We start from the raw sequence: 12500 nt of genomic DNA on the forward strand, positions 1-12500 counted from the left end.
TTAATTCACAAGGCAAGAAGGCCGTGCTTTAAAAAAATGTAAATTAAAAATAAATAAATCAAATAATAAAACACACACACACACACATATACTTGGACGGTCTCCACTACGACAAAAATCAAAAGCAAAGTGGATATATGCTTTCTCTATAATTTTAGAAATAAGTGTATAATATATTACAGAATCTATATGCGTAACAAGTTCAAAACAAAGCAAATAAAATAAAGGTATGAAGACAAGTCCTCTGCCAAAAAAATGTAAGTAGTTATTGCAGAGACCTTGAAGAAAAACGTACAAATTAAAAGTACATAGCGCTAAAGTAGGTACGACATTATTACGTTGTATTCCGTCGGATGAGGGAGGAGGAACAGGAAAAGGACAGAACGAAAGAAAAAAAAGAAAGAGAAAGAAAGACGGAAAAAAATAAAGAATCCAATGAAAGAAATAGAAATATATAAAAAGATATATATATATATATATTAAACACGATAAAAAGTTTCGTTTTAGTAGAAGAATTTGTATTACAAAAGAAGGAATCTCTGAAACTACCATATTTCTTGATTTCAAGCTGAGCTTTCACCATCTCCGAAAGAGATTGACAAAGATTGACAAACGTATAAAATTAACTAATTGATACCAGCAGAAGTGGCAATAGTAGTAGTAATAGTAGTAATATCATTATTATTATTATATGTATTAGTTGTATTCTTAGTAGTATTCGTGGTGATAGTAGTAGTGTAGTAGTAGTAGTAGTAGTAGTAGTAGTAGTAGTAGTAGTAGTAGTTAGTAGTAGTAGTAGTAGTTAGTAGTAGTAGTAGTGTATAGTATAGTAGTAGTAGTGTAGTAGTAGTAGTAGTAGTAGTAGTAGTAGTAGAGTAGTAGTATATAGTAGTAAGTATAGTATAGTAGTAGTAGTAGTAGTAGTAGTAGTAAGTATAGTAGTAGTAAGTAGAGTAGTAGAAGTAGTAGTAAGAGAGTATAGTAGAGTAGTAAGAAGTAGTAGATAGTAGTAGTAAGTAGTAAGTAGTAGTAGTATAGTAGTATAGTTAGTATAGTTAGTAGTAGTAGTAGTAGTAGTAGTAGTATAGTAGTAGTGTGTAGTAGTAGTTAGTAGTAGTAGTAGTAGTAGTGTAGTAGTAGTAGTAGTAGTAGTAGTAGTAAGTAGTAGTAGTAGTAGTAAGTAGTAGTAAGTAGTAGTAGTAGTAGTAGTAGTAGTAGTAGAAGAGAGAAGAAAAGAAGAGAAGAAGAAGAAGAAGAAAAGAAGAAGAAGAAGAAGAGAAGAAAAAGAAGAAGAAGAAGAAGAGAAGAAGAAGAAGAAGATAGAAGAGAAGAAGAAGAAGTAGTAGATAGTAGTAGAAGATTATAGTATAGTAGTATTAGTAGTATGTAGTAGTAGTAGTAGAAGTAGTAGTAGTAGTAGTAGTAGTAGTAGTAGTAGTAGTAGTAGTAGTAGTAGTAGTAGTAGTAGTAGTAGTAGTAGTAGTAGTAGTAGAGTAGTAGTAGTAGTAGTAGTAGTAGTAGTAGTAGTAAGAATAAGAGATAGTAGTAGTAGAAGAGAGAGTATAGTAGTAGAAGATAGATAGTAGTAGTATAGAAGTAGAGTAGAAGTAAGTAGTAGTGTAGTAAGTATAGTAGTAGTAGTAGTAGTATAGTAGTAGTAATAGTAGTAAGTAGTATAGTAGTAGTTAGTATTTAGTATGTAGTAGTAGTAGTAGTAGTAGTAGTAGTAGTAGTAGGTAGTAGTAGTAGTAGTAGTAGTAGAGTAGTTAGTAGTAGTAGTAGTAGTAGTAGTAGTAGTAGTAGTAGTAGTTAGTAGTAGTAGTAGTAGTAGGAGTGTAGTAGAGGTAGTAAGTAGTAGTAGTAGTAGTAAGGTAGTAGTAGTAGTAGTAGTAGTAAGTAGTAGTAGTAGTAGTAGTAGTAGAGAGTAGTAGTAGTAGTAGATATTTAGTAGTAGAGTAGTAGTAGTAGTAGTAGTGTAGTTAGTAGTAGTAAGTAGTAGTAGTAGTTAGTAGTAGTAGTAGTATAGTAAGTAGTAGTAGTAGTAGTAGTAGTAGTAGAAAGTAGTAGTTAGTAGTAGTAGTAGTATAGTAGTGTAGTAGTAGTAGTAGTAGTAGTAGTGTAGTAGTAGTAGTAGTATAGTAGTAGTAGTAGTAGTAGTAGTAGTAGTAGTAGTAGTAGTAGTAGTAGTAGTGTAGTAGTATAGTAGTAGTAGTAGTAAGTAGTAGTATAGTAGTAGTATGTAGTAGTAGTAGTAGTAGTAGTAGTAGTAGTAGTAGTAGGTTAGTAGTAGTAGTAGTAGTAGTTAGTTAGTAGTAGTAGTAGTAGTAGTAGTAGTAGTAGTAGTAGTAGTAGTAGTAGTATTAGTAGTAGTAGTAGTAGTAGTATAGTAGTAGTAGTAGTAGTAGTAGTAGTGTAGTAGTAGTAGTAGTAGTAGTAGTATAGTAGTAGTAGTAGTAGTAGTAGTAGTGTAGTAGTAGTAAGTAGTAGTAGTATAGTAGTAGTAGTAGAAGAAGAGAGAAGAAGAAGAAGAAGAAGAAGAAGAAGAAGAAGAAGAGAAGAAGAAGAAGAAGAAGAAGAAGAAGAAGAAGAAGAAGAAGAAGAAGAAGAAGAAGAAGAAGAAGAAGAAGAAGAAGAAGAAGAAGAAGAAGAAGAAGAAGAAGAAGAAGAAGAAGAAGAAGAAGAAGAAGAAGAAGAAGAAGAAGAAGTACGAGAAGTAGTAATAGTAGTTGTATTAGTAGTTAGTAGTATTAGTCGTAGTGGTAGTAGTAGTAGTAGAAGTAGTAGTAGTAGTAGTAGTAGTAGTAGTAGTAGTAGTAGTAGTAGTAGTAGTAGTAGTAGTAGTAGTAGTAGTGGTTGCAGTAGTAGTAGTAGAAGCAGTGGAAGTAGCAGTAGTAGTAGTAGAAGCAGTGGAAGTAGCACTAGTAGTACTGGAGGTATTGGTGGTAGAAGTAGTAATACAGATGGTCGTAGTAATATTAGTAGTATTCTGTACACTGTCAAATTACATATTGTATTATCATTTTTACAAATTACTTCAACATCAACTTTGGAAGTCCCGGGTTTAAGACATTTTTACATGTTGGATGTCACACTAATCCATCCATGTTTTAAGTAAAAGTTTTATGGCCAAAATGAAAGAAAAAAATATTTTTCTGTGTACAGCAGAGATGAAGTGATTGGATAGGTGATAATGAACAGCAGTACTTACTCTAGCTCCCTTCTGTCCAAGAGGTCCTGGTGGCCCATGCTCTCCCTTAATTCCCTTGGGGCCTGGCAAACCTTCAGGGCCTGGAAATCCTTGGTTACCTGTGGGGCCCTCTGGTCCAATAGCACCAGGCAGACCCTTGAAAAGGGGGAAAGATGACAATTATTTAGACAGGGCTTTATGCAGACGTGAGGATACAATGAAAGCAATGCAAAAAACCCTCCCCCACCCCATTTCCTCTCTCATATAGAGATGTTTGTGAGCCAAGCACCAAACTTATTACTGCAATCATGTTAGAAACTGATTTTTAGGCTCATCAGCAAAGTACCTTAGCGTACATATTGACAAGTCCAATAATAGTTTGGGATTAATAAAACCCTATTGTATTGGATAATATTTTGCACTGGTATGGTGTGAGAATATTTCAATTACATGATACCAAAGTGAATACTAAGTTTCAAGAAACAGTGGAATGTTCGAATAATGATCAACAGCTTTAAAAAAGACAAAGAACATCATTAACATCTCAGGCTCAAAACACTTGTTCAGCAAAGAAAAAACAATTAAAAAGATGATGCTTTAAGTAAAATCCGAGCAGAAGGGACAACAGGTCTCATTCCAGTCTTGATGACTAGAATTTTTAAAAATCAAAAAATATTTAAAATTAAATAATAAAAATTTGTATAGCACTTTCCATACATAGACTCCCAGAGCCATTAGGCCCATAAAGCCAGAGTCTATTCCAGTTTCAATAGTGTGAAATTGACAATAGCAATTGCTTGCTATCCTTTGAATAGAATACTTGACAGTCCTAAAATCACAACTGAATTCTTTTTGTTTCCCTGCACCACTGATTAACTTACCAGTATATCATTTCATGTTTAAAAACTCTTAAGGTACATGAGGTAATTTGAAAACTCAGTTGGAAATAAGACATAATTGCTTTAATTCTTGGGTAAAAAAATATGATTTTGTCTGCAAGCCTAAGGAGAGTCTTTTCAGAAAATGTTTTTAAAAACCCGAATAATTTCATAATATTAATAAGCAGGATCTGAAAGTAGTATGTAAAGACCGTACACCACAAATGGTATATTATTTTTAACTTTCAAATGTGTTCAGTCGATAGAAGCAAATTATAAGGTGATACCAAATTTTCTGCCAAATTCTTGAAAAAAGTAAGCAAACAAGAATTGCGAGGCTTTAAAAAAAAGTAATGAATTATACTTTCAAAAATTTCAAGTCAATAATATGAAACATTTTCTTAGTATCACCATGATGCCACTATGGCATGAGTTTTGTTCTATTTTGAAGAGAAATTTATAAATTAGATCGACAATAGAAAGCTGACTCAAATCTAAGTCATTCAGAAAGGACTACATTGTCTGGATTTTTTTTTTTTTTTTTTTTTTTTTTTTTTTTTGTATTGAGACTCCTAATATAACAGCAAACAATTATGAATACATATCTCATCTTCACCAAATGCTGACTTGGATCCACATGCAAGGCTCAGACTCATAAATATTTGATTTGTGAGATAAAAATTTGATATCGAAATTATTGTTATATCCATCCTAATATTCTAACTCAACAAGAATTTGCCAAACAAGTAGGAACGAAGTAAATGGTTAGAATTAATGTTTTCAAGCTACTTTTGTCTTGTATTGCATGATCTGAGGATATACAATATCAATCTTAACAAAATTTCTGTCACAGCTTAACTCTCTCGCGTTCATATGCATGGAAAATTGAACAAATTTGTTTGATTTTTAATGAGGGTGAACTCGAGAGAGTTAAAAGCTGAATAGGAATGAGATGGCGTGTAATTTTGGGTTCATCGTTTGCATTTTTTTGTTTAGATCCTTATAGATCCTGAGCTTGATTTGATGTTTCTAAGGGTTTCACGGTGCTTGGGACACATTTAGGTCATTTCAGCACCAGTAAAAAGGAAGAAAATGGGATAGACAAAAAATTCTAGATTTAAAATTTAAAGCACACATGTAAAAGTAAGACAAAGGGGAATGTTACACATAGGGAACAGATGTAGATTCCAAGACCATACTATCAATGTACTGAGTTTGAGATCACTAAAAGTCTCATCCAGACATAAGCACAGGATTCCACCAAGAGAAATACACTCAAATGTTTACAAACCATTAATATTATAATAAAAATAACAAAACAAAACAAATTACAATATATAAACAAGAGATTTGAAGATTTACAAGGAAAAAATAATCATCTCCGAAAACTAATACTACCCATTTGACTGTTTTTCTCTCAGCCTAGGACTCTGGCAAGGGTCAGAACAAAACCAAGTGATCCCATTCCAAAACAAAGACAGAAAGCAAATCAGAAAACAGATACAGCAGGATAGAAGACACAGCAAGTGACCTCCTGCCCACCATGGGAGTTCAAAAGATCCCATCCGGGTTCTGGAACTTCAATGAGTAATGTTTACCCAGGTTTACGTGGGTGAAAATTCCATGCTAATGACATTGGGGAGAAAAAATGAATGCAGGTGTGTATATTTCTGATTGCACTCTGTACATGCTCTCTTCTCTTTGATCTTGCTCTTGATCTTACTACTGGAATTTTGGATTTTTGCTATTTAATCCCCTGAATAACTCCAGTTTTTAGTGGGTTTTTTTTTCTTCTGGACGACTCTGAACCATCCTCTGTTCTATCATATCTAATTTGCACACTTCAAAACTGTTACTGTTATGTAAAAGTAGAAAACGGTAGGGGCTGCCTGAAGCTGGTGATCGTGTGAAGCCTCTCCATTTTCACTCTTTCATTACTATTATGTAACTAACAAAATGTTGGGCCAGGCTGTTGTTGACAAACAGATCACTAATTTTAATACAAAAAGATGTAAGATTAATTGCAAATAACGAAGAATAAAACAGGGTTGAGAATTTCAAAGGTCTTTCTCTTACTTACCCTAGATCCTTTTTCTCCTAAACATTTACATCCACCATTCGTGGTACAACCGCCGCACTCCTTGGGTTCTTCATTACGTCTGTTAACTTCCCATCTGGGGTCTCTAGGATCTCTGGGATCTCTGGGATCTCTGGGGTCTCGGGGATCTCGGGGGTCAAACTCACGCCTGTTATTTCTTACGTCAGAAAAAACGTCAAATCTGTCATCTCCACTTGTTTGCTGAAATATTTAAAATGAAATCATAAGAAAAAAAATAATTAATATTAGGGGTTTATCTATTGCAATATGATCCACAGAAAGAAGTCATTGAGAGCTATAAGATCCATCCCGCCCATTTCTATAAAAACAAAAATTAAATTAAATTTTTAAAACCTGAGCTTTTATATAGAACAATATCTACTAAACATGCTCAAAGCGCTTTACAAAGGGTCCCTGACCAACAGCAACACATAACATGTAGAATGAGACATGACGTCTGTTAGGTGATATCACAATATTTTTGGGACAGAGAAAATGCTGTTAACAGCCAGGTACTCATTTTAACCTGAGTATGGTGAGAGAATATGGGTAAAGTGCCTGTTCCAAGGACTCAACTATGCGCTGAGCGAGGCTCGAACCCAAGACCTTCCGATCTGAAAGCGAGTGTTACATCACAAGAGCACATCGCAACAGATGAAGAAAAAGAATTTGCTACTCGTAGAGAGAGTGGACACAGATCAATCACAAGAGTATGTTCTACCAATTTTAAAAGACAATCACTGCTGGGTGGATAGAGATGCAAAAAAACATTGACTCCAAATGGGACCGACATCAGTCCCTGTGCTTGTGAGGCAAGCGCCCCCCAATAGGCTTCATCAACAGTCGTGACGTCACTTCCCTTGTAATGATGCATAGTTACTCAGTAATTGGTTCTAAACTATCAGAACAATGGTGGATCCCTTATGAAATACTTCTCCGAGCATAAAAGTGTATCCAGAGGGGAAAAGCATTATAATTCTAATCATGTTTTGACTTTTATACATTCTGATAGAATGACATGTGAAAAAGTTTTAGGCAGCATGAAAAATAAAAAGTACCAATTTTCCTTTTTTAGAACCAAGCTGCTCGTTACTTGGCGGATGTGACATCTCTTGTCTCAATCTCTCTCTCTCTCTCTCTCTCTCTCTCTCTCTCTCTCTCTCTCTCTCTCTCTCTCTCTCTCTCTCTCTCTCTCTCTCTCTCTCTCTCTCTCTCTCTCCTCAATGATAGGAACTAATTCAAGTCAAATTTTAGCTTAACCTTAAAAATGTTTTCTTATGTTTCATAAAAGAATTTTTTTTCGGGCCTCCAAGTGTGCATCTAGTAAATAGGTAACTGTGTCTTATATTTGGTCTGATGAAATATCTACTATAGACTAAAGTCCTATACAGATAGAAAGAAGAAATTCAGGTGTGAAAAAAAACCCAACTTGAGCTCCTATATAGCGCAATATCCACTAAACGTGCTCAAAGCACTCTACAGAGGGTCCCTGACAAACAGCAACACGTAACATGATGCCTGTTAGGCAATATTACATTTTTTTTCCGACAGAGATTAAGCTATCAACGACCAGGTACTCATTTTACACCTGAATACAGTAAGAGAATGTGATTAAAGAGCCTTTTCCAAGGACTCAACTATGCACAGAGCAAGGCTCGAACCCAGGACATTCCAATCCAAAAGCGAGTGCCATAATACTAGACCACATAGCAGAATAATGATTAAGTGGAATGATAAGTGCTGTAAACTCAATTTCATAATGATCATCACCTTCAGTTTAATTTTTTTTTAAACCCAGAGAGAGGGAGAGAGAGAGGGAAAGAGAGGGGAAGGATAAGGGAGAGGGAGAGAGGGAGAGAGAGAGAGAGAGAGAGAGAGAGAGAGAGAGAGAGAGAGAGAGAGAGAGAGAGAGAGAGAGAGCGAGAGCGAGAGAGAGAGAGAGAGCTAGAGACAGATAGACACAGAGAGATAGAGAGGGAGAGATAGAAAGAAAGAGAGCAGGAGAGAGAGAGGGAGAGGGGGAGAGAGAGAAGACAAGAGTGAGAGCGAGAGAGATTTGGGAGAGGGGAGGGGAGCTTAGTGAGTAGTATTTGTTGTTTGAGATGAGGAAATCAGAGAATTAAATGTTTTTAACTAAACAAACAGTTCAAAGAAAAATCCCACCTAATGCTCATGTGGCGGATCTTTATCACAAAGGGCAGACTTCACGAAACAAATTACAAAAGAAGTCTTACTTTAGGCAACTAAATCATCATGGTACAACATAATTATCTGGTAGTATTACATAATAACTCTCTCTCTCTCTCTCTCTCTCTCTCTCTCTCTCTCTCTCTCTCTCTTCTCTGAGTGTATGTGTGTGTAGTTTATTAAGAAAAGCAATGGATGTCCTAAAAAAAAAAAGGAGAGGTATAATAGTATTTATGAAAACTGACAGTTAACCAAATAAAAAACCCCCCCACCAAATTACACTTTAGTTTTTACGACAGCAATCTCCACTAGGCATGCTCAAGGTGCTTTACATGGGTTCTTAAGCCAACAGGGCAAAAACTTAACAAGTAAGATGAGACAAGACACCTCAATGGAGCTGGTACAATTTTTTTATTGGGGGGGGGGGGGGGGGGGGGGGGGGGGGGGGGGGGGGGCGGGGGAGATAACGACAAAATTATTACTGGCCTGGTACTCAATTCTTTAAAAAATTAGAAATGAAACTCTAAGAGAAAAGGCAGTGACAAAAGCTTTAACTATAAAGAGACGCAGATAGAGATGGCTAGGACATGTTGCCAGGAAAGAGGCAACTGCTTTGACTTTGGCAAGACTTTCACTCCGCTGGACATATCTACATACATCAAACCACTCAAACCATCCGATTTTTTTCATGTGTCTCAATCTATTTTGAAAGAACATATGATAGCAATGGGATTCGTGACATCGCTGTTCCCGGGTTAACAAAGTATGGCACTGGCAGCAGTGATATTAATTTCTCCATACTTCATATTGACATATTGATATTGAAATGAAAATCAACCTTTCAATTAATTTATCTTGACCTCTAGCCTTCGCCTTTAGAAATATGTCCCTAGAAACAAACTCTCTCTAGATACCTAGCCAACTTTAGCAACATGAATTTTCGTCTGCCTTTACATTTATACTCTTTACTTACAACACTATGAATCATGAAAGTGAAAAAGCACCCATATCACTGTACTTAACTTAACTAAAAGACATGTCAGGTTTCTTTGCGGATTGCTTTTGAAACCGTTAATTAAAATGGTGCAAGATTAATCTTTAAATTACATTTTTTAAAAATAGAAGTGCAACATTTTTTATTGAAAATTTAAAGAGAAAGTAAAGTGAAATAAGCAGTCAACAGTCATCAGACGGGGAAGGCCTCCCATCAGTATCAGTATCAGACGACCGTGACTCACGGTTTACGATATGAGTGAAAGTCTGATGTTATGTTTACATGATTAAAGTTTGTCATAACAGTAGGTTGTGATTAATCATTTGAGTTAAAATAGGAGTCTGTTCTTGCTACGGTTTTAGTAAAAACATCTGCTCGATTAAATTTGATAAATAGCACTTACAAACCTAGCAGACGTCAAACAATCCCGTCACTTCTGCTAACAAACCGGAAATTATACCGCCAACAAACTTTCGATACGGCTGCCAGATTTGAAACCAAATTCGACTTCAAAAGTGGCCAAATGGAACCGCACGTAGCCAAACACTGCTAGCGCTCTGACCACAGCCTTTGTTAGCCTGACACTAAGTGATACCAAATTGCTAGAAACTGTGTTTATGCTTTCATTGTTTCTTTGTTGTTGGCTGGAGAAGGGCTCTGAATCCGAAAGGTTCCGTGTTTGGTATTTTGCTCATGTTTGGTATTTTGCTCATTTTACAGCCTGACACTAGGACATGTCATTTGACGCCGTTTTATAGATTAGTGCAATATGAGTAGATAGTGGTGGAAGGGTGTTGTAGAACGAAATCCTATCAAGCAGTGTCCTGCTTTTTTTTTTTTTTTTCTCCTTTAAATGAACCTTTTCTTGTAAATTTTTCTTTGGTGCTTCAGGGTCAGACGATAAAATTATGGGGAATTTATAATATATTATGTAAAGATCTTTCTGTTACTGCTAAATCCTGCCTATTTTCCCCCGCCTTGATCGATTTTACGAATTCTCCCCTTTTTTTTTTGACTTAGCTTTTTAAAAAAATATGTTATTTCAAAGCTCTGCATCCACGTATACTTATTTGTAGGTCTGATAACCCCAATTGTTATAATTCAAACCAACGCAAAATGTTGCCCATTACAACAATGTCAAATCAAACCATAATTGCGTTCGGTTATCAGACTTGCAAATATTCATGTTCACATCGCCCTGCACGGTTATATCCCTATTTTCATTTCTTTTTTAAAGTCGCCACATTGACTAACCATCTCTCATGTTAATTATTGGAAATTAAAGGCACACCCTTAGGGTGAACCCACACCGGAAACTGACTCCGACAACTCAGCATTGCCGTCTCTGCCGTCTTCCGGATAAAGACGTTGGGCACGGACAAAATACTAAGAATAAATAAAAGAGTCGCTAGACCTACCCATACCAAGCACCCGACGTCCTCTGTTTTTTTTTTTTTTTTTTTTTTTTTTTTTTTTTTTTTTTGGGGGGGGGGGGGGGGGGGGGGGGGGGGTTCGAGCTTAGTATGGGTAGGTCTAACGGCTCTTCTCTTTATTCTTAGTATTTTGTCCGTGCCCGACGTCTCCGGAAGACGGCGGAGGACGGCAGCGCCGGATCGTCGGAGTCAGTCTCCGGTGTGGGTTAGCCCTTAGAAGATAAACTAGTTTAAATTCGAAAACGCATGGAGTAATTAAACTAAGTAATTAATTGATTTTATCAGTTAATGAAATTCAAATAAATAGATACAACTGCACCAGCAGTAAACAATTAAAAAAAACAAGTGGGGGGGGGGGGGGGGGGGAAGCGACATTGTATTGGTGTCAAGGTCATCTGAATAGTCCGAACTGCCTCGATTATCTTGACAAGACAAGGGCTGATTCCAGACTATTTACTATACTCGAAAGGTACTTCTGCTAGACCTATCTTAACATCTGCAACAGGTGCTAGGCATTAGTCAACCTCGGCCTAATGGAAGAACCGTGCATGACCGATGAGTGCAGTCATGTAGATAGATCAATTCTCATTTATTGTGTGTTGGCGTCTCGAGTCTGTGTTTGTAGTGTGTAGGACAATTATTAAAAGATATTAGTATAGATAGAACGAAGTTGACGTCACTCAGGTCTTTGTTATTGATTTTTGCTATCCACGATTGTGAGTAATTCTCACTGAACAATAGATAGTGTGCGCTTGGCTAAGAAGCTCACAACATTGTCATCCGGAAGTGTAACGGTCCAGCACACAAAACTATTTGTAACCTTAAACGTTTTATAGTTTGATTAATACAGTTGAGTGAGAATTACTCATAAAAGCGGATGGCAAAAAACAAAAACAAAGATCCGAGTGACGTCAATTTCATTCTATCTATATTAACCAGAATATAAACGTTCAAGATTACACATATTTTTGTGTGTTGGTCCGTTATACTTTCGGATGGCAATGTTATGAGCTTCTTAGCCAAGCGCATACTATCTGTAGTCGGATTGATAAAATTTAGTGAGACGTAATGATTAAAATGGCTGTCTAAAAACAATAACAAATAGCTGAGTGAGGTCCATTTCGTTCCACCTGTAGCATATAGATAGTTCGAAGATGACGTCACTCAGGTCTTTGTTATTGTTTTTTGCCATCCGCGTTTATGAGTAATGCTCACTGAACTGTATTAACCTGACTATAAACGTTCATGGATACACACAGTTATGTGTGTTGGTCCGTTATACTTCCGGATGACAATGTTATGAGCTTCTTAGCCAAGCGCATACTATCTATAATGTATAGATAGTATGCAGATGACGTCACTCAGGCCTTTGTTATGGTTTTTGCCATCCGCGTTTGTGAGTTGTTCTCACTAAACTGTATTAACCAGACTATAAAAGTTCATGGTTACACTGAGTTTGTGTGTTGGTCCGTTATACTTCCGGATGGCAATGTTGTGAACTCCTTGGCCAAGCGCATTCTATCTATAAGATCTCTACCCCACCCACCTTGCTCTTCTCATCTCTCACATTGCTCTCTCGGTTATCATCTAATTATACTACCCTAACACCATCTATCTCATTCATTTCTCTTCTAACTGCTCTACCCTTCCTTCGCATGATATTATACATCGCGCGCGCGCGCCTTTTTTTTTTTTTTTTTTTTTTTTTTTTTTTTTTTTTTTT

The 12500-nt window shown here is 36.2% G+C and overlaps 1 protein-coding gene across 1 annotated transcript in view; it reads right to left on the reverse strand.

The window, feature by feature from the left end:
- The window catches only part of LOC144981108 (uncharacterized), a 109976-nt gene that overhangs the window by 92069 nt on the left and 5407 nt on the right, over nt 1–12500 (reverse strand). The window contains exons 3-4 of the mRNA XM_078929237.1: nt 6146–6364; nt 3209–3343 (exon numbers count right to left, since the gene is read on the reverse strand). Of these exons, the coding sequence (XP_078785363.1) occupies nt 3209–3343; nt 6146–6364 (354 nt within the window). The remainder of the gene's footprint in view (nt 1–3208; nt 3344–6145; nt 6365–12500) is intronic.

Source organism: Berghia stephanieae, chromosome 10, assembly GCF_034508935.2.
Source record: "Berghia stephanieae isolate SIO BIC M18660-M18661 chromosome 10, UCSD_Bste_1.3, whole genome shotgun sequence".
Classification (NCBI taxonomy): domain Eukaryota; kingdom Metazoa; phylum Mollusca; class Gastropoda; order Nudibranchia; family Aeolidiidae; genus Berghia; species Berghia stephanieae.